Source organism: Ziziphus jujuba, chromosome 2 (assembly GCF_031755915.1).
Source record: "Ziziphus jujuba cultivar Dongzao chromosome 2, ASM3175591v1".
NCBI classification, from domain to species: Eukaryota; Viridiplantae; Streptophyta; class Magnoliopsida; order Rosales; family Rhamnaceae; genus Ziziphus; species Ziziphus jujuba.
In genome coordinates, this window is record NC_083380.1 from 1,234,916 (window position 1) to 1,262,811 (window position 27,896).

General features: G+C 34.9%; 4 protein-coding genes across 7 annotated transcripts; 1 reads left to right on the top strand and 3 right to left on the bottom strand.

Annotated features, from left to right (window-relative positions):
• Positions 1–2,786: 2,786 nt before the first annotated feature.
• LOC107417606 (zinc finger CCCH domain-containing protein 30) lies at positions 2,787–7,494 on the bottom strand. 2 transcript variants are annotated; one of them, XM_060814281.1, is made up of 3 exons: positions 7,026–7,494; positions 6,178–6,231; positions 2,787–5,589 (listed from the first exon to the last, which is right to left on the bottom strand). In XM_060814281.1, exon 3 carries the CDS (start codon positions 5,576–5,578, stop codon positions 3,392–3,394), a length of 2,187 nt encoding a protein of 728 aa, XP_060670264.1. In that variant the 5' UTR covers positions 5,579–5,589; positions 6,178–6,231; positions 7,026–7,494; the 3' UTR covers positions 2,787–3,391. The 2 variants fall into 2 exon arrangements, with proteins under 2 accessions (XP_060670264.1, XP_015881700.2); XM_016026214.4 differs by lacking the exon at positions 6,178–6,231 and having other exon boundaries at positions 7,027–7,494.
• A 5,752-nt stretch (positions 7,495–13,246) lies between these two features.
• LOC107417610 (uncharacterized) lies at positions 13,247–14,454 on the bottom strand. 2 transcript variants are annotated; one of them, XM_048474366.2, is made up of 3 exons: positions 14,294–14,454; positions 13,750–13,989; positions 13,247–13,636 (listed from the first exon to the last, which is right to left on the bottom strand). In XM_048474366.2, the coding sequence occupies exons 1-3, from the start codon at positions 14,357–14,359 to the stop codon at positions 13,508–13,510; spliced, it is 435 nt and encodes a 144-aa protein (XP_048330323.2). In that variant the 5' UTR covers positions 14,360–14,454; the 3' UTR covers positions 13,247–13,507. The 2 variants fall into 2 exon arrangements, with proteins under 2 accessions (XP_048330323.2, XP_015881704.3); XM_016026218.4 differs by having other exon boundaries at positions 13,247–13,648.
• A 591-nt stretch (positions 14,455–15,045) lies between these two features.
• LOC107417605 (cellulose synthase A catalytic subunit 3 [UDP-forming]) lies at positions 15,046–22,189 on the bottom strand. Of its 2 annotated transcripts, none has more exons than XM_025073614.3 (15): positions 21,761–22,189; positions 21,166–21,346; positions 20,744–20,939; positions 20,113–20,333; positions 19,954–20,026; positions 19,611–19,809; positions 19,032–19,298; positions 18,492–18,837; positions 18,188–18,325; positions 17,899–18,024; positions 17,615–17,827; positions 17,249–17,513; positions 16,549–16,751; positions 16,087–16,437; positions 15,046–15,954 (listed from the first exon to the last, which is right to left on the bottom strand). In XM_025073614.3, exons 2-15 carry the CDS (start codon positions 21,187–21,189, stop codon positions 15,370–15,372), a joined length of 3,207 nt encoding a protein of 1,068 aa, XP_024929382.2. In that variant the 5' UTR covers positions 21,190–21,346; positions 21,761–22,189; the 3' UTR covers positions 15,046–15,369. The 2 variants fall into 2 exon arrangements, with proteins under 2 accessions (XP_024929382.2, XP_015881699.2); XM_016026213.4 differs by having other exon boundaries at positions 19,912–20,026; positions 21,761–22,188.
• Positions 22,190–23,116: 927 nt separating this feature from the next.
• Positions 23,117–27,688, top strand: LOC107417609 (uncharacterized). The gene is made up of 11 exons (XM_016026217.4): positions 23,117–23,370; positions 23,509–23,576; positions 24,141–24,222; positions 24,652–24,735; positions 25,092–25,131; positions 25,560–25,605; positions 26,064–26,122; positions 26,720–26,787; positions 26,953–27,036; positions 27,137–27,198; positions 27,369–27,688. Exons 1-11 carry the CDS (start codon positions 23,315–23,317, stop codon positions 27,452–27,454), a joined length of 735 nt encoding a protein of 244 aa, XP_015881703.2. The 5' UTR covers positions 23,117–23,314; the 3' UTR covers positions 27,455–27,688.
• The last annotated feature ends 208 nt before the right edge of the window (positions 27,689–27,896 follow it).

The following is a 27,896-nucleotide window of genomic DNA, read 5'->3' on the forward strand; positions in this document are numbered from 1 at the left end:
TGGTTAAAGCCACCACCATAGCCAGCAGCCATGAATGCATACCAAGCTTAAAAATTAACCACCTACCAATTGTTTTGCCTCTTATTATGCTCTTGTATATCTAAAGAGTAATAAAAATGACAAAAGATGATTATAAATATAATTACTTTAAAAAAAAAAAAAAGAGAGAAAAAACATGAAATTTGAGACTAGAAGATGAGATTATCCCATTTTGGAACAATTGTTGGCTGGAAAGAAACTCTAAATTGAGTGCTTGGTGAAGTAAAAATAACTCCTACACAGATTTTATGGTTTGTGTAACATGGCGTTGTTTGTATTTTGATGTAATTTTGCATGGATTAGAAAAGCAAGTCAGCCATTAAAGCAGGACAATAACTTAACTAATAAAGTAATTGTAATGCATATGTACGTACAACAAATAGTGGGGTCAAAAACAAAATAAGACATTAAATATATAATCACGTATGTAATTTTTAGTTACTTGTTTGAAGCATGCTTAATTACCTAGTGCTTAGCCAAAAAAATATTCATAATAAGTGATGACGATGATAATTAATTATTTGATGATTCTGCAACTAGAAATTAAAATTGCATTAAATAATAAAGCTCATAGCCAAAGAGATCGTTGGGTTGTTGAATTTGGAGGAAGGCCTTAAATCCATTTCGAATTGCTAAATGCTAATGTTGGATGGATGGATAACCTAAATTTGCAGCCAAACAGATTAATTAATGGAATACTTGGTGGATCTTGAAGGAGAAATTACCTTCACTTCATCACTGCCTCGTGGGGAAATTGAAGGGCTACCCTCACTTGATAACTACTCAACTGGCTGTGACATTTCAAAGTGAAACTATGAGCCATACTGTTTTTTGGGCCATTGCCACCTTTACCATTTCCTTTTCCTCTCCCAATTTCTACACATGATAAACAAATTCTTTAAAAACTAAACCCTCAAAATATAATAATAATAATAATAATAATAATAAACAATTTTAAATAGTAATAATAATTAATATAAAAAATTTGAATTTGGATAAACAGTGCAATTTCAAATCTTCATACCACCATCCTTGGAACTTGCCTTTTCCCTCCCACTTCCTACAATTTTAAGCATTGTTTTGCAAAAATCATTGCCACATTCAGCAAAACTATACCCAAAAAATAAAAAAAAAGGTTTCCACATTTAGCAAGTTGAAACAGGGAAGAAGATACCTGAGGATAGTACCATAATTATTTTCAACCTTGCTGACATCTTTCCGATGAGAAATAAAGTAAGAAAAGCAACTCATTCTCTGAAAACCCATTAAATAATTAAAAAAATTAAAATTAAAAACAAAATTTGTACAGCCAGAAAACTAAAAATCCCAATCAAGTCGCTAACACAGAGAAAAAAATTTGTACAACCAAAAAATGTCTCTTTAAACGCAAAAAATTGAGAGAGAGAGAGAGAGAGAGAGAGAGAGAGAGAGAGAGAGAAGGAGGTGGAGAGGGGAGATGTGTCTGAGAGTGAGCTACAGATTCAGTCGTGCAGTTTTGGAAGGAAAGTAGAAAAAAAGAAATTGTATTGTTAAAGGGTATTTTAGTTCAAATACGTAAAAAGGTGGTTATTTTTTATAAAAAATATTTTTTTTGTTATTTTTCAATTGTTAATTTAGAAGGTGGTTACTTTTCAAAAAAATCCTTCTTTTGAAAGCCTTATAAATAGCCCAAGACTGTGGACCCAAACGTTTTCCATTTAGCCCATTCCAAATTGCAACTAGATATTTATCAAATTTTGTTTATATAAAATGTTTAATGATAAATGTTTTCGTAGACTGAAAACAGTAAAAAAACAAAAGAACTCTACGCGAATAGTCAAGATGAAGCAAAACAAAAACAAGAACAAAAAAAAGTTTCCTTGAGAGAAAAATAAATGATGAGTTTTTTCTTCTTCTTTGTTTTTTTAAAGTAAAAAATAACCAAATCATATTAGTTTGCAAATGTTGAAAGCACATTGTAGGAAGCATCCTGAAAATAAATAAATAAATAAAATTCTTAATTTGGGCTTCAAGTGGGGAATGATGGTGGCATTAATGATGCTTTGAAAGTAGAAATTAAAGAAAACAAAAGAAATAGCACACTTGGAAATGAAGCAACCAGGTCACAAGTCATAACCGACCATTGAAAGCAAAAGCCTTTGGAAAAAGTCATCTTCCCCCACATACCACTCACATTTCACAACCTCTTTTTTTTTTTTTCTTTCTTTCTTTTTCCTTTTCAGTTTTGCTTCAAATTTCACAACTTAATCCATCAAAAGTCATACCAACCCACACCCCCAACTTTATTGGATGAGTGGTTGGCATCAAACAAATAAGTTTGCAATTGTCACCCCCAAGAAAAACCCCCTTCCCCCCATCCCCTCTTTTAATTTTTTCAACTTTTTAGACCCAACCAAAAAAACCCCACCTTCCCTCCTCTTTTAATATTTTTTAACATTTTTGACCCAACCAAAAAAATAAAATCCCAATTCCTATATCAGGATTGGATGTAATAATAGATTATCTTCTCTTGAAAAGATTGCACGAATCCCAAAAAAAAAATAAATGCAAAATAGAAAATTATCATTCCAACCCATCTCCATCGAACAATGGGACCCGCCCACAACAAGTGGTTTCCCATTCCTTTTATATGGATCCCTAAAATCAAAATCATCCATCAAGTGCGAAGAAAACAAAGCGAATGCGAGGTGAAAAGAAGTTAAAAAGGTCAAGGAGTACAGAAAACATTACATTGGAGACAAGGAAAATTAACAAAAAAATAAAGGTATCGATATCAATAAAATAACTTTAATTCAGTTTTACACAAAGGAACACTTCAGCTCCTCAACAATGTGTCACATTTCCAGAAGAATAACTCCTTCAAAAAGAAATAATCTCCTCCTTAACCAATATTCTTTCTTGTCTATTCAGAATTACAGAAAAAAATATTGAAAAACATTGAAGAAAACGGGGACATGACGATACAAAGCTATTGGTAGACAAACTTGGTAGTTTCTTTGAAGATGAAATATTAAGATAATAGAAATTTAAAAAAAAAAAAAATTGCTAGAAAACAGAAATTTAGAAGAAAAAAACCCGTCCAGACTGGATTCTCTTAATACTAGCCCAGATAAAGCTTCTTCCTCCTTTTTCAGATTTCCGCTGAAAAGAATAAATCGTAAAAACAAAAAATTTTGAATTATCTTCTGAAAGATTTGAGCCATCCTTAATCAGCTCCTTCCAATTTTACCTACTGTTACCTCTTCCATTTTGTCACCTTTGCTGTCCTGCAATGAAGCCCGCAAACAAAAAGAATATATATGCACCTTCTGAACTTAAATACCTATCTCCAAGAGAAATGAATTCATTTTTACTATACTACGAGTTGATCAAGCTGCATCTGCTCAATCCATGCACCAAAAACTGAATGATCAACCGATTCAATTTGGGAATTGGAATTTGGAACCTCACCGGATGCTGCACCACCAGAAACCGGAAATGCCAACTTATCTTTCATCATCTCTGGTGGAGATTCCTTTACTAGAGATTGGACCCATGACAAGTCAGGTTCTTCCCCATTGTTTTCAAGCTCACATGGAGATGATTTTCGCGAATGATTCATATCTTCCCCATTAACAGACCAATCCAATTTTCCATTTGGAGATCCCCATTTGGACCAAGACTTTACAGGAGAGCCAACAACAGAGGAAGGGATGTTAGATCCAACATCCCTCGAGCTGAGGCTTCGTAGTTGCTGCTGCTGCCTCTCACGCTGGGCAAATGCTGAAAGCCGAGAGCTCATCGGGGAGATGGGCTCCACACTTCTTGGAGACATCCTTCCAGGAGATTGAACACCAAATGAAGCCTGTAAAAGATGATGGTCAACACTCTTTGGCGACATAACAGTCGTATTGATAGGTGATAGCATGCTCTGCTGCTGTTGGAATTGATTGAGCACAGCTGACTTTTGCCGAGGAGAAAAAACAGAAGCTCCAGCAGGGTCAGAATATCGAGGAGACAGAGAGACCTCAGCAGAAAATAATTCCTCAAGGTTTGAGGGAGTTAGTGTTTTAGTCCGCCCAGAGCGACTCACTGATGCAGAACTTTGACGGGACTGTGCAAAAGAGTTCATATCATTTAAGAGCTGGTGCTGGGCATCAAGATCAAGCAACATATTTAAATCCTCAGGTGGAATGTCCCGTGCACTAAGTGAAGTTCTCAAGCGACTTGATTGGAGGCTGCTTCCAGGGAGATGAAGTGTTGGCACATTAGGCTGGGGCCAAGCCACTGATGAGTTAGACATGCCATTTACAGATGGAGACATAGGCTGAGTGAAAGGTGAAGGAGACATTGCAGAGGCAGATGAAGGGGAACCAGGCAAAAGGCTCAAAGCAGCAGCCATGTCCATGACATTTGGACCAGATGCAGCTGCACGTGGTGAAGGGACAGCTGATCCAGTGGAGACATACAGCGGTCGGAGCTCCTCAGTGGTATGGGCGAAAAAACACACGCGTCTATTACAGCTAGTACCATCTTTACAAAGACGAGTCCGGTATTGGGCTGGATGGAGCCAGCACTCAAACACCCCATGAGCATATTCGCACAAATCACCACGCCTACAAGCCCCCTTGCGAAAATCAGGGCAGGGCACACAGCTGTAATGGAACTTCCGTGGGTCTCTTCTTCGAGCATTCTCCCCAGGGTGAACAAAAGGGCACTCAGTCCAATCATGGGAATAGGCTCGTGAACATGGTCTAACCTTGAACGAGAACATGCGAAACTCATCTGTAGCATATATGCTATTCTTAATGTCAGGGAGAGATGGATCAAATGGGTATTCTTTCTTCTCCGATGTAGAAATAACAGGAAGACCAGTAATATTTGATGCCACTGGAGAAGAAGATAACTCAGGAGACTGGAAATCATTGTCTGGTGAAGAGGATAAATTTGATGAGTCAGAATTTGAAGAATTAATGGACATATGCGTACTATGCTCACCAACATAGCCATCAGAAGCATCATTTGACAGAAGTTCCTCAAGTATAGCCCTCATGTTCAGCAGCTTAGGATGAACAACAATGACATCGACAGGGCGATCACCATTAGCATCCATGAAATTTTGGTCAGCACCAGCAGATAAAAGCAGCTTAACAACATCAACTGCATTAACAGATCCACCAGAGGCAGCACAGTGAAGAGCAGTACTTTTATCAAGACCACAAGAGAAATTTACGTCGGCCTCAGGACAGGAGAGTATAAGCTTTAGCACATCCATATTACCATAGGTAGCAGCAACCATCAAAGGAGTTCTATGCTCGGGAACAATATGCTTTGAGCCTTTCGGCCTGCTATACCAAAGTCCAATCTCATTGATCGAAGAAGAATTTTGATCAATCAAGCGCTTAAAGCCTTCAGCATCATTGTTAGAAGCAAGTTCAAGTATGCTGGAAAACGAATCTTCAGTTTTGACAGCTAGGCTACTCATGTCTTTGGTGTTAGAAACAGTTTCTACGGTAGATGATGTTGTAGTAGTTTTTGAACGCTCTGGACCACCGCACATGCTTCAATTAGCTGAAAATCCCAGAACACAAAAGGAAAGTCAGTTAAATAAAGGATTAGCTGAAATTCATAAAAACACCAACACACTTTATCAAATACATGGAGATACCAACATAACATCAATCTTGGTGAAGCAAAAGACAATAATACCAAATGAAGACCTACCATAAATCACAGTAGTGATCAGTTGAAGACTACATGAAGATTAAGTTTGCAATTGCACAAGATACCAGAAAGCAAAACTAACAGTCCAGCTCGAGAAGAATATATGGAGAATTTTATCAAAATAACCAGCACCAAACCTAAGCCATGGCAAAAAGTCATGGCAAGGTTGAATGAAAACTAGATGACCAAAAAGCCTTCTGAGTTTTGTACAAGACAGAAGAAAGAAAATATACAGAAAGCAAACTCAACGAAAATATCTTATAATAGGAATTTCGTATTTTCCTCCACAAATAATCTAAAACTGAAAACCAATTGATAAAGGTCAATTAACAGGATGAAAGAATGAACAAACAAATCAGGGTGTACGAAAAAAAAGAAATAAAGTAAAATAAAATCTACTATTTTCAACATACTGCTGTAAATTCCAAAACTCACTAAAGCTAAAAATAAATCGATTGGCAAAACTTGCTACGAAACACGCACCGAAAGCGTGCAACATCAAAAAAATGAACAAGGCAGAGAATCTTATCAGAGACTCAAAAACAAATCTGAAGGTAATCTAGAATCATCTAAAACTTGAAATTAAAGTTTCCAAACAGGAATTATTCTTATTCTTAGCAATCCAAGAAAAGGCAAAATCTTCCTTGAGATGACGAATCCATTGAAAAGATAATATTATATAAACCAAATGGTAGTACTGTCAAAATAATATCAAATTTCAAGGAAAAAAACCAAAAAGATCAATCTTTTTCTTTCGGTAAAAATCAATCATCAACTGCATTATTCTACCATACATTAAAATTTTGCTTGATTAGCAGTCAACAAAACAATCAAAATTTTTTGTTGTCCACAAATACGTTAGAAATTATAGATAAAATCGACAAACTACTCATTTACAAGTATCGGAAGAAAAAATAAACAAATGAAACCTATATCTTCCAGCTATTAGACTAAAAATTAAAAGAAGGAAAAAATCAAAAAGCATAGTAGAGTGGTCCATGAAAATAAAAGCAAAAGGTGAAAATGAGATTCCTTTTTTCTTTCTCGGTTTTCTAGGCAACCAAACAAGACAACTAATGCAAATCAAAGTAATAACACATTCAAAAACAAAGACAAAAATAAATAAATAAATAATAATCACAGAAAGAAACGCTCTCTACAAACTATAATTAGACAACAAAACAAAAAAATAAAAAGGAAATTTCCTCCAAAATTTTCATACCAAAACAGATAAAACTTTAAAATAATAAAAAACAAAAAAAAAGGGAAATAAACAGAACTCACCGATATTCAGTATCTGAGGCGAAGATCAGCTCGAGATCTAAAACGGAGTAAAGTAATTAGCAAATGCATAAGAGTGAGTCAGTGAGTCATCAATACAAAGCAAAAAGAACGAAAGCCGAAGCAGCAGCCTCCACCACCGCCAAACCAGCAAACGCACAGCAAGAAGACGAACAAGATCTTAGAGAGCCAATACCTAATAAAGCTTCTTCCATTTTCATCGATGAGATCGAGGAAAAAGAAATCACACAAAGACAGACAGAAACACAGAGAGAGAGAGAGAGAGAGAGCTTTAAAAGCAGTTTTTATATTCTAGAGAGAGAAAGTAACGTCTAGAAAATTGAAATTGAAATGGAAATGAAATTTTTTCTTTTAGCTTGAAGAACGAAAATTTAGAGTGCGAATTTAAAAAGACCCGAAATGTAATCCCCCGGAGTTGTAGAGGGAGAGAGAGAGAGAGAGAGAGAGAGAGCTTGCTTTGAAATTCACACCAAATGAGCACTAAATGAAGCTCAAATTTAACTCAGATTTTTGGGTCGGAAAGTTGTGGGGGGTTTGGTTGACCGGTTGAGCAGGTTGACGGTTTTTTTCTCTTTTTTTTTTTTTTAATTCGTAGTGGACGTGAAAGTTGGGATTTAAATGGATTGGAATTTGAGGGTGTTTGAGTTCCACCAATTAGCAAACTCCTGATGATATGAAACAAACCAACGGACTTCATAAGTTAACAGTGTGAGAGAGCAGTGGTCAATTGTGGAGTCAAATCTAAGGAAAAAGAATGGAGCACCCAAAAATAAATAAATTAATTAATTAATTAATCCTCAAATGATAATAAATTTCAAACTTGCTTATTGTCATTATATCCTCTCACTTATTTAAAATTGTAAAATTAACCCACCCTTTTTGGGTGAAGAAAAAAAAAAGACAAAATTAATTACTTATTTGTTTATGCTTTTATATTTATGTTCATTGTAAAATATGTGATAGGAATTGTTAGAATAATATATACCATTACTTAATGTTGGGTATCGAGGTTTTCAATTAATCATAGACACAAAACTTGAATATGGGATTAGTCATTTTCATGGGACTCAAAATAAATTTGTATGGAGCATAGTTCTTATTGACATACTTCAGCCCCATTTAATAACTTTCCCTTTTCCGCTATATGTAATGTCTAATTATTGGCTCAATATTTGACAAAATTAGTATTTTTCTTGCAAATGAAATAACACCCACCAACTCCCCCAGAACTATTGATGTTTAAGCTATACTTAATTGTGAGATTCTGAATATAACAACAACCATCAATTTATTGTGAATGAGAACATTATTTTATTTTATTTTATTTTTAAATGTATTTATTATGGTGCTAACTTAAATATGGCTCTCTTTTTTTGCGCTATAGAAAACTTGTGGTATCAATAATTCGACACTCTTAATTAAAACTTAAGATTAATCACATTAATTAGTGCAAATCTCGATCTATGATGTAATAAGTTTCCATGTACTCTAAGGTTTCTTTGATTTCTTGGGCCAAAAGTATATACATTTGCTTCCTTATAACTAAATCAATCTTTCAGAAAAATTTGGGAAAAAGTGATTTAAAACCAAATTCCTTTTTTCAAGAATTATCAATCTAAAATAAAGTTTCAGGACTATCAATGAAATTTTTTGTGTCTAATTTCTTATCCTTCCTCAGCCAGAAAAAGAAGTCAGTCCTAAGAATTAGATATAATTACTTAACCTAAAAAAAAAAAAAAAAAGAACTACATATAATTATAAACTTGTTCAACATGAGGGAGATGACATGGCAGTGGTTTTATATATATATATATATATATATATATACATATATATGAGAATAGACATGGTACTAGTTAATAGATCATCAGTTAGATGTTTTGTCTTAATACCTTTAAGCAGTTGGAATTCATTATTACAAAAACCTTCACAATCAATTTTAGTTATGGATCCATTTCTTCCTGCATGGATCAACCTTCTTATTAATAATGTCTTAATCAAAATTATACATTAATAATATGAACAACTTTTTTGATAGTTGAGAAGAAAGAAAATAATCAAATAAAAATCCACAAATTTCCAAAGTAATTATTGTTTTTATTTCAAGTGAAAATAAGATTCCCGTCCACTAATGTGAACGAACCAAAAAAGAACTTTCTTTGTCTTATATAAATTTTCCTCCATTTCCCTCCCTTCTTAAACCTTTCAGACTCAGTATCATTATTTAAACAATATTTAGTACTGTGTATTAGTTACAATAACTTTTCATTATTGTACGTCTCATGCTCCATCAAATAATGGATTCCAGATGGATTAATTGATAATATATATCCTAAAATTACACTATAAAAAGTTTTAGATGTATAAAAAACTATAATTTATATTATTCAATCTTCTTCTCATTCTTCTAAACACTTCTTAGACCTGAAAACTAAATATCTTAAATTATGTTACCAATTTTTTAATTTCTTACGAAGACAAAGGAGAAGAAAATGGAATCTCAATTGGATTAATCCCTTTCATACTATAAGACTTGATGAGCTTCATTTTCCTTGCATAATATTTTTAATATTGTTATAATAGCTTAAGAGTACGCATGCTAACTGTTGAATAAATAGTAATGATAAGATAGGAAATACATTTAATTTAATTATTATTATTTTTCCACTTAGTGCAGGTAATGCTTACATGAGGCCATTCAGCAATTGCAATGTGCCTAAACATATACAATAATAAAATATATAATTAATGCAAGTATCGCATTATCGAATTTTACCCAAAAAAAAAAATATCGCATTATCGAAAGATAAACAATTTTAAAGTATAATAATAAATATGATTTACAAGTGTTTGATTACTCAAGAAAACCACTATAAAAAAATAAACAAATAAATAAATATAAAAACACACACACAACAAAAAGGCATTTGGTGCAGGTATAAACCTATTGATGTTGAAATGTTTATAATTTATTACATATTGGAGTGGATCAACCCAATGTTACACCTAAAACACACTTTCTATTCCAATAGCAAATTAATTTGTATTTCTAAGACTTGGTTTCCATTTTTTATTCAATATTTATAATTCAGAGGTGGTTTGAGATATAATATATATATATATATATATGTTCCTGATTTTCTTTTTTTGGAGGGTGTTTGTCTTCATGTACCAACAGATGCCAAAGCAGTGGGAAAATTGCAAAGAAGCAATTTCAAATGGAGTTTTTAAAATGATATCCTATAATATAAAACTCCTGTCCACTTAATCCATATACTTATTAGCGTAACCATTTTGTCACATTATCAAAACTGGATAAGTAGGTATCTTTGGCATTGTTGACAATATTGTTTTTTTTTTGCAGATAATATGCTTCACAATATTATTCTTTCTTTCATGCCCTACATTCACAATTATAAATTATTAGATTCCTCTTCTTGCAATATGTAAATGCAAGAATATATGATACATACTTTTGGCACTCCTTTGACAAGCTCTTTGTTTTGTTAATAGCTTATGGCAATTCGAAAGCAACTTATCAATTGGTATAGAAAATCTACCACTATACACCAATAGAAATAAAGCACTAACCTCATGTAACAACTGAAAAAAGGAATATAGAAAAATTACAAATATATATAGATAGTCTCTTGTATCATGTTTCCCTTTCGCTATATTTGATATGAATTTGAACTAGCTAGTCAATAATATCAAAGTCATCGTTTAAAAAAATTTTGAATATTATTTAAGAGGAAATTAGTATGCAATCTTTCCTAGCTAGGCTAGCTATTATTTTTTAAGCTATTAGCGATACATATATATACATATATATATATATATATATAGATATAGATATAGATATAGATATTCAATATTTCACTTTTAAATCACATTCAGCTTTTGCCCAAGTGGTGCAGAACTCAGACGAAAAACGATGAGAGATACTGATATCAAAGGTGGGGGATCTTCATGGCTCCCTCAGTAGCAAAAATAACGGACACAAACAATAGCCCTTCCATTTGGCTGTATAAAAAGTATCAGCAAACGAAAGAGGGAGATCCAATTTTTCCTGAAACTCTTTTTAAAATATGTATATATATATATATATATATAAATAATCCCCAATGTCTTTATTTTGCTGCTTTCCTCGTCAACTTAATTAGCTATCGCATCCGCAGGAAATTTTAATGCTTCTGCAAGAAAAATGCTTCCTATCAAAAACTCCCGAGGTTTTCACTATCCATGCTAAGCGTGGCAAGCTATGATTGATTCATGAAAAAAAATACGACCAATCATACCTTGCCACATCACTTGTTAATGCCTCATGAGAGATTCAGTGCTTTCCACTAGTACCAAAGTTTTTATTTGCTAAAGGTAGTACCAAATGGTTAGCTAATGCATATGCAATTTTTATTATTATTATTATTATTATCATCATCTTTATAATTGTTTTCCACTTTCTGTAATGCATAATCTTCATGCAGAAAAAGTAAACCCAACTAAGACTTTTCTATGAATAAAACAAAAAAAAAAAAAAAACTTTCACTTTCACTTTTTACCTACTTACTATGAGGAAATAAATAAATAAATGAAGGGGAGGGAAGGCAGTCACAATTTGTGTAAAAATGGACCATATACCAAAAAATTAATATAGTAGTCCAAAACGCAAGGTCATATTTGCACATCTAAAGAAGAAGTAAAGAAGGGGATTTCAAATTTTCAATAACTCTGCCTCAACTACCTTGGAATGGAGATTAACGAACCAAAAAAACCCAATTGGGTCCCCCTTTTGAAAACTGCTTCTTGGTGCTACAAAGTCATATCTGTAGGCTATGTGATTCATATCCAAAACATACCACCTTGTTTGTGACTGTGACTCAAAATTTTGGACAATTATCTTAGCTCCCTCTAATGGATACCAGTAGAGAAGAAATTGTGATTCGTATCCAAAACATACCACCTTCTTTGTGACTATGACTCAAAATTTTGGACAATTCGCTTAGCTCCCTCTAATGGATACCACTAGGTTAAAAAAATGGCCCCCACTTTTTATGACTTTTTGTGATCAGACTTTTTTGTGGTGCTACCTTAATCACCCTACACTTGGCAATATCATGTTGAATTTCTGTTTTTATGTGGGGTTTATTTTCTAGCTCTGTCACTGTTGATCTTTCGGCCAATGGAAAATGACACCTCTTTGGACAATTTTTTTGTCCCTCTTCTTAAAGAAGATCAAAAATCGGTGGTGTATAGATGATGGACATGAGGGTCTTCCACTCAAAAGGAAAAAGACATGGGTAAGATGCTGACCAGGTAGGACAATCTAGACCGTCCGATTGATCAAAAAGTATTAGTGAGTCATTGTACCATCAAAGGAGGTCTAACCCAGAGAGCCGTCCAAGATGGGCCTAGTTTAAACTTTAATGAAGGACATAGGTCTGGGCTGAATGTTTTCACTGTTGGGGCCCCTCACTCCTAATATAATTAGACTATTATTGACCAAATCAGATGGACAGTGTGCCCATCTTGTCAATCACACGGTCATCAGTGGCTAGCAGAGAATTACTTTAGAGAAAAATCAATGAGCTCCATATGATAGAAATGAAACTCCGATTAAATTTATCCTAAAAACCAATATTTCGGAGCATTTGATGTATTAATTTCTAAGGATATCAGCGTATATCGACATAAAATGAAATAATTGCAAAATTTTCAACTAATTACTTTTTTTTTCTTTTTTGGATAAAAACCAATAACTATTTAGATTCAACCAAAAGAGAACTCGTTTGAAGTTATAATTTTGATTACATATAAAATATTTTATGTTCGATCCAACTTTACTAGTCTTGCATTTTCTCTCATTATATTATTAGATAAAATCTAGAAGTAATTTTAAGAAAAAGTAATGAAACAAAATTAAACAATCGAAACACTTTCCATATTAATTCTCTTTTCTTTTTTCTTTTTTAAATTTTTTGTGAAGACCCAAAAATACCATATATATTATCCATACCTCTATAATAAAACAATTCAAATACTTTTCTTTTCTTTTTTCATAGACCTAAAGAGAGCATAAGATACCATCCATCCCTTTATTTATTTTATTTTTCTCTTTGTTTAAGTTAACATTGTTGATGAAAATCTACTAGAAAGTATAGTGAAAAAATTACGAAAAGTGAAAGCAAACCAATACCAAGCAGCAGAAGGCAAAGACATTTTCACAAGCCGACCTTATTCTCTTGTGAAGCTCCTTTTTGTTGAAAATTTACATTACAATATTTTTTTTTTCCTCACAAAAAATAAAATAAAATTACAAATCACTCTTAGTTTTATGCTTTTTTTCCTCACAAAAAATAAAATAAAATTACAAATCACTCTTAGTTTTATGCTTTCTTTTTCCTTTCACACATTTACATTACAAAACTTTTTTTTTTCCTCACAAAAAATAAAATAAAATTACAAATCACTCTGTAGTTTTATGCTTTCTTTTTCCCTTCAGACATTGCTTAACAAGCTGTTTCAGTCCTTTCTTGTTACGTTCCTTCTTCTCAGTCTCTTCCCTCTTTTTCTCTGCCTCCAATTCCTCCTCCATCTGTAAGCAAAGCTGATTAAGTACAGATTAAATTCTACTTCTTCAAATCGAACGGTCCAAAACTCATCAATCATAAAACTTAATATTATTATATTCTCTTTAATTAGAGGTACCTTTAGAACTCGATCCTCCACATGATCAAGCCTCTCAATAAGTGTTCCTTTAACTCCTGTCTCCATGATCACATGGTCAATCGGACGGCAATGCTTCTCTATACTCTTGGGAGAGAAATCAAGAGACGACAAGTGTCCATCGGTGCTAGTGAGAGTCCCACTTGATGGTGTGGACGCATAAGAACTCTTTGGTGACGATGATGATCTGTTGCACCCTCTAATTTCCTCCAACTGCCTCAACTGATATTTAATGCCCATATGCATATACAGTATACGACATGAATTATAAATGTTTCCAACGACCAAAAAATAAATAAATAACCGCATAGGGAAAGCAGAAAATACTGGGACAAAAAAAGAAAGTGAACGTCAAATACGCTATGTCGTTTTCATTCTATGTCACTTGGCATTAACAATATTTATTCAGAATCATTATATATTCTCTCACGACTTTAATCTTTCACCTTTTGGAACAATAAAGAAATTAAAAAAAAAAAAAAACATTCTTGTCCCACAAGAAACCTTATTGCAATCACAGACTTACCATGTTGTCCAAACGATCAAGCCTAGGAAGAATCGGTTCCTCAGTGATGCGAATAGTCATTGCCATTTTACTTTCCCGCGAAACAAACAGATTTTTTTATTTTTTTTCTTTTTGTATTTTTTGCTTTTTTATACGCTCAAAAAAAAAAGTGGTAAGGAAATACTGAGTTCGCTTGTCCATGAGATTCTTTAAAAAAGGACAGGAGTTTCTAACATCAAGGAGAGCAAGGCCACGTGTTAAAATCTTGGTATGAGGGTTTTGGGGAATGTGGGGACACGTGTAAGGCCCATGTGGGGGCTTCTATAATGCGAAAATGATTCAGAGATGGACACGCCAGAATTGGTTGCATGCGAAGGATGAGAAGTGACCACGTGTGGCCGTCACGTGATCATCCCCACCCAGCTGGGACTAGTGTCAGGATTTTGGATAGAGCTACAGATACATCTGCATCTACTTTCCGTTCTCTAGAAAACACGCTCGTGCGATTACGTGTTTTCACGTCCAGCGCTCGTGTGCTTCTCTCTTGGCCGCTGTCATCCACGTGGAAACACAATGTACCCGCTATTGGGATGCGCTTGTTTGCTTCCATTGTTGTATTCCAAACACAACCCAAAATATAACTCTCTACCACCCACAAGCAAAGATGAAATACGCCCCTTCAGTATTTTTGTATCTGAAAAGGGAAATTCTTTGAAAAAGATGGTTCAGGAGAGAATCATTGTTTTTCAAGTACAAAGATAAGAGTAATCACATGGGTAATTTAAACTATGAATTATGTTTCAGAAAAATAAGAAGTTCAAATGTATTACATGAAGTTTCACTCTCTAAAAAAACAACAAAATAAATTCTTTGCTTTCACCCCCTATTGACCTGCACATAACTTAGATTCACATGGGCAACCCATTTCAAAAACCGAACAAAAGAAAAAGAAGAAAGAAAAGAAGAAGGGTAAAATCAACAAAATATAAGACAAATTTCCATAGCTTCCACATCTTCAGCCTTTGCTTTGGGCTTAGTGTATATATATATCAGACAACAAATAAATAAATATTTCAGTCTTTCGGGTCATCTTCCCTCTAGCAGTTGATTCCACATTGCTCCACATCTGGGCCGGTGACTCTAGTCGTGAAAGGATCGATCCTCACCCATAACAAAGAGAAGATTGAAGCAAGAAGAATCGACCACACGACAACAATGGTTGGGGTGCGGTTCTGGCGTCCCATAAGACCTTTGAGGAAAGGATAAAGATGAATGATCACCCAGAAGGCAAAGAAGAGCTTTCCAAATAGGGGACCCCATGATTGGTAACCACTGTTAATGGCATATGATATCCCGGCAACCACCCCTACCAAGTTGATGATGAGGAGAGTCGTTGGTGGGATGAGCAGGGTTGTCCATTTGAACATGTAGAGTTCTGCATAGTCTCCATCTTCATCTGACGCCTTGGAGGTGACAGTGAAGTTGGTATCAATACCAGCAAGTACTTTGAGCAGACCTTGGAAAACGGCAAAGAGATGAGATGAAACACCACCAATAACCCAAAACTGTTCGTTTCTCCACCACTCGTCGATTCCAACACCACTCCATCTCATCTCTAGAATACCAGTTGCGAAGATGGAAAGAAAGAGAGAGATAAACCATATACTGGCAAGGTTGCTAATCTGCAAACAATACAAAGTCAATAAATTCAGTACAGTTTCTAACGTGATGCAATTTTTAAGATGTTCTTGCTATGGACCATATCCATTTCCCAAAATGTCAAAAATGAGTATGATTATGGTGATATGGCAAACCTGTGGAATGATGAACTTATTAGTGAGAAGACAGACAGCCGGCAGTGTGCAATATATGAGAAGGGGAATGGCGGTGATTGGATAAATGGTTGTGTTTACATACGCGAATCTCTCGAGCCATTTTAGCCTGCCACCATAACCATACCAGATAGGGCAATGCCGACTAAGTAGAATTTCCACAGAACCTAGCGCCCACCGAAGCACTTGGTTCAGACGATCTGAAAGATTGATAGGAGCAGATCCTTTAAAGGCTGGGCGCTTAGGATTACAGTAAACTGATCTCCAGCCACGGGCATGCATCTTGAATCCTGTAAGAATATCTTCAGTGACGGAACCATAAATCCATCCAATCTGCAGAGAGAAAAACAAATATCATTAGTCTCAGAAGAGTTCAAGAAAATGAAGGAATAAGTAAAGATACAGGTAGTAAAAGCATTGCACATCAGGAAACGCTATATATACCTCAGACCCCCAGTCAGTTTTGTCCTCGTATCCACAGCTGATAACATGAATGGCCTCCTTCAGAAGAGTTTCAGGTGTGGCAGATTGAGGAACGCCGCCATTTTCCATAAGTGTAGAGGCAACAAAAACTGCAGACTGACCAAACCTTTTCTCCAGGCTCATTTGTGACATGAGCAGCGACTTCTCATCATCAAATCCAGCGCCTGTTTTCATAAGTGTAAAAAAAAAAAAAAAAAAAAAAAAGAGAAAAAAGAGCAGTTTCCTCATCAATTCTCACTTTTTATGGAAATAGACATGATAGATTGATCCTATTGACAACCTTAGCTAAATATAATGCACACAGAAAAATTATGCAGAATCAAATACAGAAAGGCCTTGACAATTTAGGAGCAAATGACAAATACAGAATGTGCAAAAGAAAAGAATTAAAAAGCTGGAGCAAAATAAAGCCTTCAACAGAACAAGTATTGCATGCTAAGTAAGACTATATCATACATTTTCACAATGATTCAATTGACTCTATATTATAGACATTAAGGTTAAAAGATAAGTCAAGAAGAAAGATAGACGAAAGCCATTTCCCATTCAATATTCAAGTGAAAATATAGACCTCGGAGCAGATAGTTTTTAATTTCACAAAGTCAAATGCATGTGACAGCATCTACCAATGAGATACGGAACAAATATTCGGAGGATGTACCTTCCACTCCCTCTTCTATATCTTCAAGACTGAAAATTGGCACAGTGGGATCCACATGCTTGCTAGATTTCTTCTTGTCAGAGCCCTTTTTACTTGATTTTGAACCCTTCTTTCGTGATCCACCACATAAGGAAGATAAAAATCCAGCTTTCTTATGCTTAGGCTTAACAGGAGGTTCATAACCATATAAAGCTGTTCTATTGAAGACACAACCAGTACCCACATAGACAGGGCCTTGAATTCCATCCAAACCTCTCAAGTTAATCTAGAATCCAGCAGGCAAGTGAGATATAGAAAAGAGATTAACCATGCATATATTTCTACGTTTTCACACACAATGCTTAAATAAGAAAATGTCAAACTTACATCAAAGAAGACAGTATTACGGTTGGCATATCGATCGTTTCTATCAATACCATCGAATCTCTGAGGAAACTGTACATAGCAAACATGCTTCCCAAGGTTGGGATCCATCATGAAGCACATGGCTTCTCTTATGGCTTTGCTGTTGTTAATGTAGTGATCACAATCAAGATTCAACAAGAAAGGTCCATTGGTGAGGACAGCTGACACTCGAACCTGCAAGGAAGATCCATTAAGAAAAACCTAGACAGACACTGCACATAACATTTTTAACATATGATACTTACAAGTGCATTCATAGCACCAGCTTTCTTGTGATGTTGGAAGCCCGGACGCTTCTCACGAGATACATAGACTAAACGCGGCAGTTCATTCCCCTCCGCATCAAGTCCTCCACTTTGACCCAAGAAAACCTGCAAGAAACGACACAATTAAAATCATCCACACAGACAATACAAATACAAGGGATCAATAATACGTTTTACTACTAGTTTTCAGCAACCTCAATGAATTCCAATCTACCAATGTTAACCAGTCCCAACTCAGCAAAAACAGCCAATTTGAAGATAAACCTACCTGAATCATTCCCGGATGGTCTCTGGTGTTATTTCCAGGCCATGGGGTACCATCTTGCATAATCCATCCTTCTTCAGGAATTTTCTGAGCCTTTGCAACAAGTTGATTGACACGAATTTTGAACTCTTCATATTCTCTCTGAAAACCAAAAGAAAATATAAGATGGACGATTTTTGCAGAAGGTGTGACCATTGAGGAGTTGCATACATTTCTAAGAGTCTTTTCTTCTTCTTCTTCTTCTCCTTTTTTTTTTTTTTTTTCCTCCCCCCTCTTCGATAAGTTAAATCAGTATGTTAAATTTTACCTTCATTGCTCTACGGTCTTTGACAAATGATGGCTGAACCTTATCTTTCAAGTAGTCAATCTTCTGTGCAAAATACCATTCAGGAGCCCTTGGCTCAATGCTGTATTTCTTGCAGAAAGGAACCCATTTCCTTGCAAATTCTGAAGTTTCAGAGAGAGCTTCAAATGTCAACATGGCCGCTCCATCATCAGACACATAGCATGAAACCTTGTCGACAGGATAGTCAACAGCCAGAATGGATAGCACAGTATTAGCTGTAACAAGAGGAGGCTCCTTCAACGGGTCAACAGTACTGACAAAAATGTCAACAGCAGCTAATTGTGATGGTTCTCCTTCTCGGTCATATCTGAGAATCAGACAAATGGATCACTTAAACTCCAAAATACAAAGAAAGATTCATAGCTACCAAATAGTTTAGACAGATTTATAGCTAACAGATGCTTGAGACATGAGATTTACTTACTAGAAATAAAAAAATTCTACACTGGAAAAATGAAAACATAAAAAAGTTATATACTGGAAAAAGAAAAACTTTCCTACCTTAGAGCAAGCCTGTCAAGATATGTTTCACGGTTTACAGGGAGCCACTTAGGGAACTGATCGAGAATCCAGGATATTGCAAACCAAATCTCACATATCACCGATAGTAACCACAGAGGAAAAGCATTTGTCACAGGATTTGTAATTCGGTAATGCAAGAAAATACAGAGTATAACAAGCCGCAGAACAATAACCATTCTATAGGGGTTTATCCTGGATGAAGGTACAGAGACCTTCCTTGAAAGAGGCTGCCTAGCTTCATCATTCCTGCAAAATAAGAAGAATAGGGATAAGGAACCATACCAAGGATAATGTGGCAAATAAACATAAGAAAGAGAAATTCAGTAGTTAAACAATATAGAAACATTATACTAAATTCAGGATCACTGTTGATGGTAATGACAAGGGTTCGTAATATGGACAAGAATGTATACATTGCATGGTGCTTAATTTGCTCTATGGGGGTAATCAGGCAAGATTCATAGGATTTCACATTTGGCTTAAGCTATCAGCAAGACCAAAGGATCCATTAGAAATTGAAAAAACAAAACAGTTAATATCAATCAAGAGGAATCTTACAGTAAGGAGTCATCCACAAGCACATCAGTACTGGCATCAATATCTCCACCCCCCCTCTCAGAAGTAGCTTGGCCAGTGCTCATTGGAACAACATTCTTCTCCTGCTTCATCTTCCACCCATCCACTCTCTCTTTCCAAGCTACATTGCCCAACCCAGGTGAACCAAACTCCCTCACAGGATCAACAACCCTAATATTAGCTGGAAAAACATTAAAACAAAGAATTTGGAATCATTGTAGGCAGAAATATATTAACATATAAATAGTAACATAGTACAGGAGACATGAGAGAGAGTGATTACGTGATTGGTTAACATCAGAAGCATAAGGAAGAGGATGCATACGCTTTCCACCAGCAACTCCCGGAGATGCCATAGAAAGGCGCTCTGGCGATGCAGCAGACAATTCTCCAGAAACCTGAACATAAGCAATGGAAGAAAGATTACTTATCCAGCTCAAATTGCACACAAGGAAAATAACATACCAGCAGCATATAAACCAACCTCTTGACCACTGGTGAGTAAAGGAATGTGATTGTGAGAAACCTCTTTATCATAATTTGGGGGCCCAACATCCTCTCCACGTCCATAAGTCATATGCCAGCTCAACATGCGTTCTGCAATCTTCTGCTTCTCATTTTGATTTTCTGAAGTGTAATTGAAATCACCAGTACCATCTTCTGCATCTGTATCCTCTTCTCTATCGCCAAGAATAGCAGGACTCCCTAAATCAACAATGAAGTAAAATGAGACAAAATATAGCCACCAAATCGTTATTAATAGACAATAGATTCACCCCCTGAAAAATAAGGATTTTTTTTATGAATATACCAATAACATAAGCATGTTCATAGCAGTCACAAGTAAAATGTTCAGCTAGCTAAATTTTGGCATGGACAAATAAATGAGGCATTTGGATTGACATGAGAAAGTATGCATTTAGACTGTACATCTTCATATTTGTAGTTCCATAACTCAAGAACAATTCCAAAACTTGTGAGAACTCCAAAAGATACGATGTCTAACAGAATCAAATCAATTCATTACGACATTATGAAAAATACCACTTGAAATTCTTTTAAATTCTTTACGCTTTCTGACATATGATAAAACTTTCAATTATTGATCAACAAACCTTTGTGCCTTTTGTATCTGGTTTTGCATTGCGGACAAGACTGATTCCCATCCTTTCTTTCATATTCATAGCATGGTCTGCAGACAGGAAAAGCACAGACATCGCAGGCAATGAATGCTTCACCATTTACAGTAGTCCCAACATTATCACCACAGATTTGGCAGACCTGACCACCCAGGCTCTTCACGGACTTTGCCTAGGTAATTAGAATTGCCAAAAAAGGGATCAGTCCAGATGACAACGGTAAACAAGAAAAGCTAACTCGAATTCAAAGGATCTAGAGTTTGCACTCGACAGAATCTAATTAACTAGTTCACTAAGCAGGTCAACATAAGACAAGTTACTCAGCATATTACAAGTTCCTTTACTTTTCTCCAATTTTCTCATCAAGCAACAAATGGAGAGCATTCTATGATGCTTACCCCAGTTTCTCCTCCTGGTTCCATTGGCACTTGCTTCTTTGCTCAAATGTGAACAATAAATGAAAATGGTTGTTGGCTCTCAATAAGATCTAAGCATTCCTCAAAGCTCCAAGTTTCCAAAGAATCTGCTGTAGTGAATTAAATTACTTCTGCTTTAGGGCCCAGATCTGGCCAGAAGCACCTAAAAAAGAGACTCAGAATTAGATTTTACTATTCAGCAAGCATGCTCCACACTCATTGGTAACTTCAGGATAGTGAAAATTCATAATCTTTATTTTCTTTTTCTTGGCTGATAAAATATGAGATAAAGAAACAAAACAAAAAACTTGAAAGCTTTGGAGTTTTCGCCATTTAGAAACCAAGCAACAAAATTGAATAAATAAAACAAATCAGTTCTCTTCCTCGTAAGTCCCAGCTACAAAAGGGCTACTATCAGCGAAATTCCAACACAGGACAATACTGTCAGCACTTAAAAATCTTATCTTTACTTTTGGAATGCCATAAAGCATAAGACGCAAAATCAAATTTTCAAAAATTTTCATTGTAAACAGACACCACAATGCTAAAAATCCAATGAAAGATAAGAGTAACCTACCTCAAAGACTCGATCTTTAAAGTCAATTCCACGATTTCGAAGGTACCCACTTGAATCCCTCAACAAAAAAAGCCAAATTGATTGAGTTTTCCACCAGATCTCACACCCAAAATCTCAAAAGTCACGAACAGGCAGACAGTCAACCAAATCCCAAATCCACTGGGAGAGTCACAGATGCAGAAGAACCGGACAGAGAGAGATGGACTGCGACCGATCTCACAAACCCATGTAAGCAAACAGCAATGCTAAGCCCAGTTCTATCTCTCTCTCTCCAAAAGTGTCTCTCTCTTTGTATAGCTGTAAATATATAATAGACAGTATTCCCTTACGGAAGGAAATGGCTTAAAGAATACGAAAGGGACAGAGTAACCAACCAGCATAGACTACCACTCCACCGACAGTCTGAGCATTAGAGAGAGAAAATAGAAGAAAGTTTAAAATGAAAATGTAGAAGAAAACAGACCATTTACACCATTTTTACAATATTTTTTTTTATTATTTCTTTCTCTAAGTACCACCAAAACGATTTTTTGAAAAATAAATAAATAAATAAAAATTTAATCTGCCATCTAGAGTGCAATTGGAGAATTTGGGCTAAATGAAAAACAGCTGGACTAAAACGATGACTTTGAAGACTTGTTGGTAAATGGTAATTGACGTTGGTAAAACAGATCATGGTGTTCTTCTTCCTCTTTATTAATCTTTTCCAAATTTTGGTACTAAAAAATTAACATTTATTTTTTCTGTTTTTATAAGATAATAATTTTTTTCCCTTTTAACCATGATGATATATATAAATAGAGACAAAATTTAAATAAGAAAAAAAAATATTTTTAATAAAAGAAACACTCTTAGAATGAACACCAGCAATACCAACAAACTTAATTAGTATTTTATCAAACTAATCAATAAATGATTATCAGTTACATATATTGTGGGGTAAGATGGTTCGTATTGATAATCGTATTTATATATTTTTCATATCTAATTATGCAAAAAGTGGTTAAAACACAAAAAAGAAAAAAGAAAAAGAAGAGGATATTTTGAGGAAAAAAGAAAGAACAATTGGGATCAGCGTTAGGAATTAGATTGAATGTCACATTCAGACATTCACATGGTTATATAACCATTGATTAATTTATATCTAGTTTATTAAATTTCAAAATTTGGTATATCTTTTCTGGTACTGAGTCATACGAAATAATATTAAGCAGCCGACAGCAAAAACAAATTTAATAGTATAGAGGGGCCACTTCAATTATATGCATATTTCCAACGAACCATTCCTTATATTCTTTTCATTTTTATTCACGTACTATATAAATAAAAACTAAAAAGTAAAAAAAAAATATTCATTTCGCTTTTTGTCCACGAAAACGACGTAGTTTTGACGGGTTTTTTGGTGGGGGGTGGGCGCGGTGAAAGCTCGGTTTGGGGTTTGGAAAAGTCTCCCCCTTTAGTAGCTCGTCATTCCCCGGCGGTGGAGCCGCATGGTGTTCCATTGCTTTGCAAGGGCTTTTCCCACAGACAGACAGACAGACAGAGAGAGAGAGAATGACGTCGTTTGGATCTCTGAAAGCTGCAATCTTTGATAGAGAAGAGAAAAAACAGTAAAATTTCTTTCCTATTAGCTTTTTTTTTTTTTTTTTTTTGGGTGAATTCTTTTCCATTAGCGTAACAATGAATAATTCGTTACCTATTTTGTTTTTGAATTGTGGGATTATTTATTTTTTATTTTTTGGATTCAGGCAGTATCAAGCTCACATTCGGGGGCTCAACGCCTATGATCGACATAAGAAATTTATTAAAGACTATGGTTTGGTTTTTCGACCTTATCTTTTATTTATTTATTTATTTTTGTTGGGACTTTTTGACTATGTAATTTGCAAACTAGTGGGAAAAATATTATCTTTATGTGGTATATAAGAAGTAAGAAGTGGACATTGAAGGACGTAAATGCAAATACTGAGCTTTCTATTTGCTGGGTCCTCCTTGTGTCCTAAAGCAAACATGGATGATGAACAATCTTCTCCACCAAGAAGGAAGGAGGCTACAATCATCCTTATATACGTCATGTTTTTGCTGAAGCTACTCCTATTTTTCAAATGGGTTTTCAATTTAGCTAGTTAAACTTATTACTGTTAGCTGGATTTCACTACGTGGTAATTGTTCAAATATTATTTAGACTAATAAGTGGCAAAGTATGTTGCTTTTCATCTTAAAGTTGGTAATCTCATTTCCATTTTGGTTGTATTAATATGAACAGGCCGGTTCTTTTCATGGTTTGAATTTATCAATGTGTTGTAGTTAATAAGATCACTGCTTTTCTTTTGTTTCGCAGTTATAGAATTTTCTTTGATGATTATTGTTTGCGATGCAGTTGACTTCTATGGGAAGGAGATATCTGCACAAGTCAAGTTGCCTATCAAAACTGATCAAGACACCCTAAGAGAAGGATACAGGTAGTTGTGTTTATTTGTCTCATTGTTTCCTTAACACTTGATATCGCTTATCTGAAGAAAGATTGCTTGTGAAAAAAATAACATTCAGAAAGTGGTTTTTGAACGATATGGAGCTAAAAATCAATTGCATGTTGCTATCATTCTGTGATAAGAAGGTTTTTTCACTTGTTGTTTGTACCCCTTGTTGTTTTGCATGATTACAAACTTTCACTATTCTGCTATTGTTGTATTAGAGCACTAAAACCTTATTGAAAAAAGTTGATCTTGCATTATTCATAGGAAGGAAAATCATCTTGCGTGTTGCATGCAGTTGGGAATGCCCAAAATTACAGGAAATACTTTAATGCATCGTAGTTCTGCTGTTCCTTATCATAGGAATTATGGTTTTTATAAGTAATATATTTGTTTTATTTTCTTTGACTTATCAAGGTTCATTCGTTCTGAAGAAGATGATATGGATCCATCTTGGGAGCAGAGGCTGGTGAAGCGATACTATGATAAGCTTTTTAAGGAGTATCCTTTGTATGATGTTATGTTAAAGCTCCTTAATTTTTTCAGGAAGCCAAATGATGTCATTAGCGTAGTTTAATGAGCACCTTAAAAGTTATAAAACTTTTTTTGAGAATCCAGAAAATCCTAAAAAAGCAGACAGGAGAATACCATGTGCATGTAGAGCTGTCAGTGATATCAAAATAGAGGCTCTAGCTTCTTTGGAGCCCCATGGTATGATGTTCTTTTTATGAAAAAGGCAAGCACTTAAACTTCATTTTTGAATGGGTTTTCAGTGGCTTTGAGAATAAAGTTTTTGCTGTTATCAAATTATCGATAGAAATAAGGTCTACCCTGTCCATTGCCTTAACACATTGAAGATACTGCATAGCTGACATGTCACATTACAAGAGTGGAAAGGTATGTTATTAAGTTTTAAATATAAATTTTACTAGAGCAACTTTAAGTTATTTGTTGTGACCCAGCAAATTGGTGCTTGTAGCATGTTAGCCTCCTTGACGAATTTCCTTTGACCTCTATGTTGAGAGGTCCTGTTGTAATTAAGTTGTTGAACTTTAGCCTCCTTGTCCATACTTGGAGGCATATTGTTGTTAACAGTGCCCAGTACCCATTATGCAGATTACACACCATTCTGTTATATTTCTACTATAGATTATTATTAAAACTGCTTTTCAGGTTTGGCATTTCAATTTTATGAATTATGACTGTTTTCTTATGAGGAATGGACTACAGTAACCGATAGAATTTGAGAAGTAGATCACACTTATCCTTGTAGTATTTGCAATGGAAGAAATTTTTTTTATGATTTTTGAAATTTCTCTTTACAGATTGGCCTACGATGGAGGACAGAGAAGGAAGTCATATCTGGTAAAGGTAATAATATACTCACTTAGACTACAAAGAAACCAATTGTGTAACTCCTGTTAGTTTTGAACTTCTATCATCTTTCTCTATCTCCCCAGCCCTCCTCCCATGCCCACACTCTTTTTAACTCCATTCTTTAATGTAATACTTTTATCTGAAGTGACATAATGACAAGTGTTTTGTTTTCCTCTATTCTTTGATGTAATACTTTTATCTGAAGTGAGATAATGACAAGTATTTTGTTTTCCTCGTCTTTTGGAAGAGGTGTAATTCTTGTGTGTTTTCATACCACAACTGCTTCTTGATGTTTATTTTTTTGTTGGCTTTTCCACTTAATGATCCACTCTTGATTTGCTTTTTATGTATGCCTGTATTCGCCATATATATTGCTGTTTCTACATTTTACAAATTCCCTTAACTGGGAATCACAGTGGAATTTTGAATTGACTTTTTACCCTTTAATGCAGGGCAGTTCATATGTGGTAACAAACATTGCAATGAAAAAGATGGCTTAGCAAGCTATGAGGCAAGTATTTGCAGTGATCACAAATCTATATGTTTATTAACCTTGCATCTTTAGTATTTTGTGATGTGAAAATAATTGGTTGTCAATGTTAGACTAGGTCTGCAATTACTTCATTCAATATTTGTTATGTTTTCAGTTTATGAGTTTATCGTGATTATATTGTTGTTATGTAGTTTCTTGGTTACTGCTGTAGTTCCCTTGTTTATGTATTGACACAGAAACTACCTCCTCAGAATAGCACTAATGTACTTCTCCCTGTATAAGATGATCCAGGGAGGAAACTACATAGCTTTATAATGTTTTTATATTGTCGAGTGATGTTATGTGCTTGTTGCCAGTAATTCGGTGGTTTGATTTTTTTACAGTTTGACTGTTACATTCCATTTCGGTACAAGTGTGAGTAGTCTCATATGTTTAGGTAAAATGTTGTGTACACATGAAAGTTGTTCTGATTACCCAAGTCTCAAAAGTAAACGTTACCGATCATTCTCATGGATCTCTCATTGTGCTTAGAAGTTAGAGATATACCTTTTGGGTTGGTTCTGTTTACATGTAAAAGGTTTGCTGCTCATCTTACTTTGCTGATATATATTGCAGGTAAACTTCTCTTATTTTGAAGCTGGAGAAAACAAGCAAGCCCTTGTGAAGTTGGTAGCCTGTGAGAGGTTGGTTTCTCTGTACTAATGTGTGATGTCACTCGATCAACATTCTTTCATTGTGAATCAATTTGTGATTATATCAACATTTTTGATGGAGGGTGAACTCATTGACACCTTAATTCCCTTTTCTTATTTTTTAATTGGCTTTTTGGGCTATAACTCCTAAGATAGGTGTGCGGAGAAGCTTAATTACAAAAAGCGGAAAGAAAAGGAGCTATTAGAAAAAAGGGAGAAAGAAGCGCATAGAAGAAAGAGGTTTCAACTCAACCCTAGAAACCTTATACTTGGAAGATCTCTTAGTAACCTAAATTGTGGTTTTTGACTGTGTAGAAGCTGACTCTTTTTCTATTTCCAGGGCTCGGTCGAGGAGTGATGATGATACAGATGATGAGGGAAGCAAAGAAAGAAGGAGAAAAGGTTTGTAGCTGCTTATTGTCACACACAAATTTCATTTATACTTCATTAACTATAGGTTGTCTATTTGATTGTTACATGCTAACATGACGTTATATTTGTACTGGCAATTTGTGTTTTCCGTAATCAAGTGACCTTACAGCCTTTACACCCTAATCAATTGTACGATGCAGGAAAGAAGAGCTCTGAGGCTTCTGAACATGAAGTTGATGATGAGGATGATCACTTTGATGAGTTTCTTAAGGGAATGTTTCCTTAACGTTTAGCTGATTTCGACAGTCGTATAACATGCTCAACATACCCCCTTCCACCAACTCAAAATCCAACATGAAGGAAACAAGATTGACTATGTGATAATGAAATTACTGAATTCACCAAATTGTGAAACTATCCTGGTTAGGTTTGTAATTTTGACATCTTAGTTGGATTTCAAGCTGTGTTGTATATAGATTTTGTATTAAACCCAAATAAAAACATCTGATTTATATTCTTATTGTCTATGTCGCAAGTAAAGATCCAGTCTTCTATCATCATCATCATCTCCATTATAAATGAAGTGGCAACGAAATGACACAGGTTTTACACATTTTGTTCACCTAACCTTTATCAATGAGGTGGGTTCTTAACTCCTAAATAGTTTTTTGGGCCCTAGAGGTCTAGCTCTTCATGATGTTTCACTGCCAAAAATTCGTTAAAAAATA

What these genes read in the sequence shown, in the direction of transcription:
- LOC107417606 (XM_016026214.4), bottom strand. Translation starts at nt 5,578, where the DNA reads ATGTGCGGTGGTCCAGAGCGTTCAAAAACTACTACAACATCATCTACC.
- LOC107417610 (XM_016026218.4), bottom strand. Translation starts at nt 14,359, where the DNA reads ATGGCAATGACTATTCGCATCACTGAGGAACCGATTCTTCCTAGGCTT. An exon ending in TTGATCGTTTGGACAACATG is followed by an intron (nt 13,990 to 14,293) that starts GTAAGTCTGTGA and finishes ATTAAATATCAG; the next exon opens with TTGAGGCAGTTGGAGGAAAT. An exon ending in TGGAGGATCGAGTTCTAAAG is followed by an intron (nt 13,649 to 13,749) that starts GTACCTCTAATT and finishes GTACTTAATCAG; the next exon opens with CTTTGCTTACAGATGGAGGA.
- LOC107417609 (XM_016026217.4), top strand. Translation starts at nt 23,315, where the DNA reads ATGACGTCGTTTGGATCTCTGAAAGCTGCAATCTTTGATAGAGAAGAG. An exon ending in AAGTTGGTAGCCTGTGAGAG is followed by an intron (nt 26,788 to 26,952) that starts GTTGGTTTCTCT and finishes CTCCTAAGATAG; the next exon opens with GTGTGCGGAGAAGCTTAATT. An exon ending in GAAGCGCATAGAAGAAAGAG is followed by an intron (nt 27,037 to 27,136) that starts GTTTCAACTCAA and finishes TTCTATTTCCAG; the next exon opens with GGCTCGGTCGAGGAGTGATG.
- LOC107417605 (XM_016026213.4), bottom strand. Translation starts at nt 21,189, where the DNA reads ATGGAACCAGGAGGAGAAACTGGG. An exon ending in CTTGACAGGCTTGCTCTAAG is followed by an intron (nt 18,838 to 19,031) that starts GTAGGAAAGTTT and finishes TCTGATTCTCAG; the next exon opens with ATATGACCGAGAAGGAGAAC. An exon ending in ATAAGTTCATCATTCCACAG is followed by an intron (nt 15,955 to 16,086) that starts GTTTGCCATATC and finishes TATTGTTTGCAG; the next exon opens with ATTAGCAACCTTGCCAGTAT.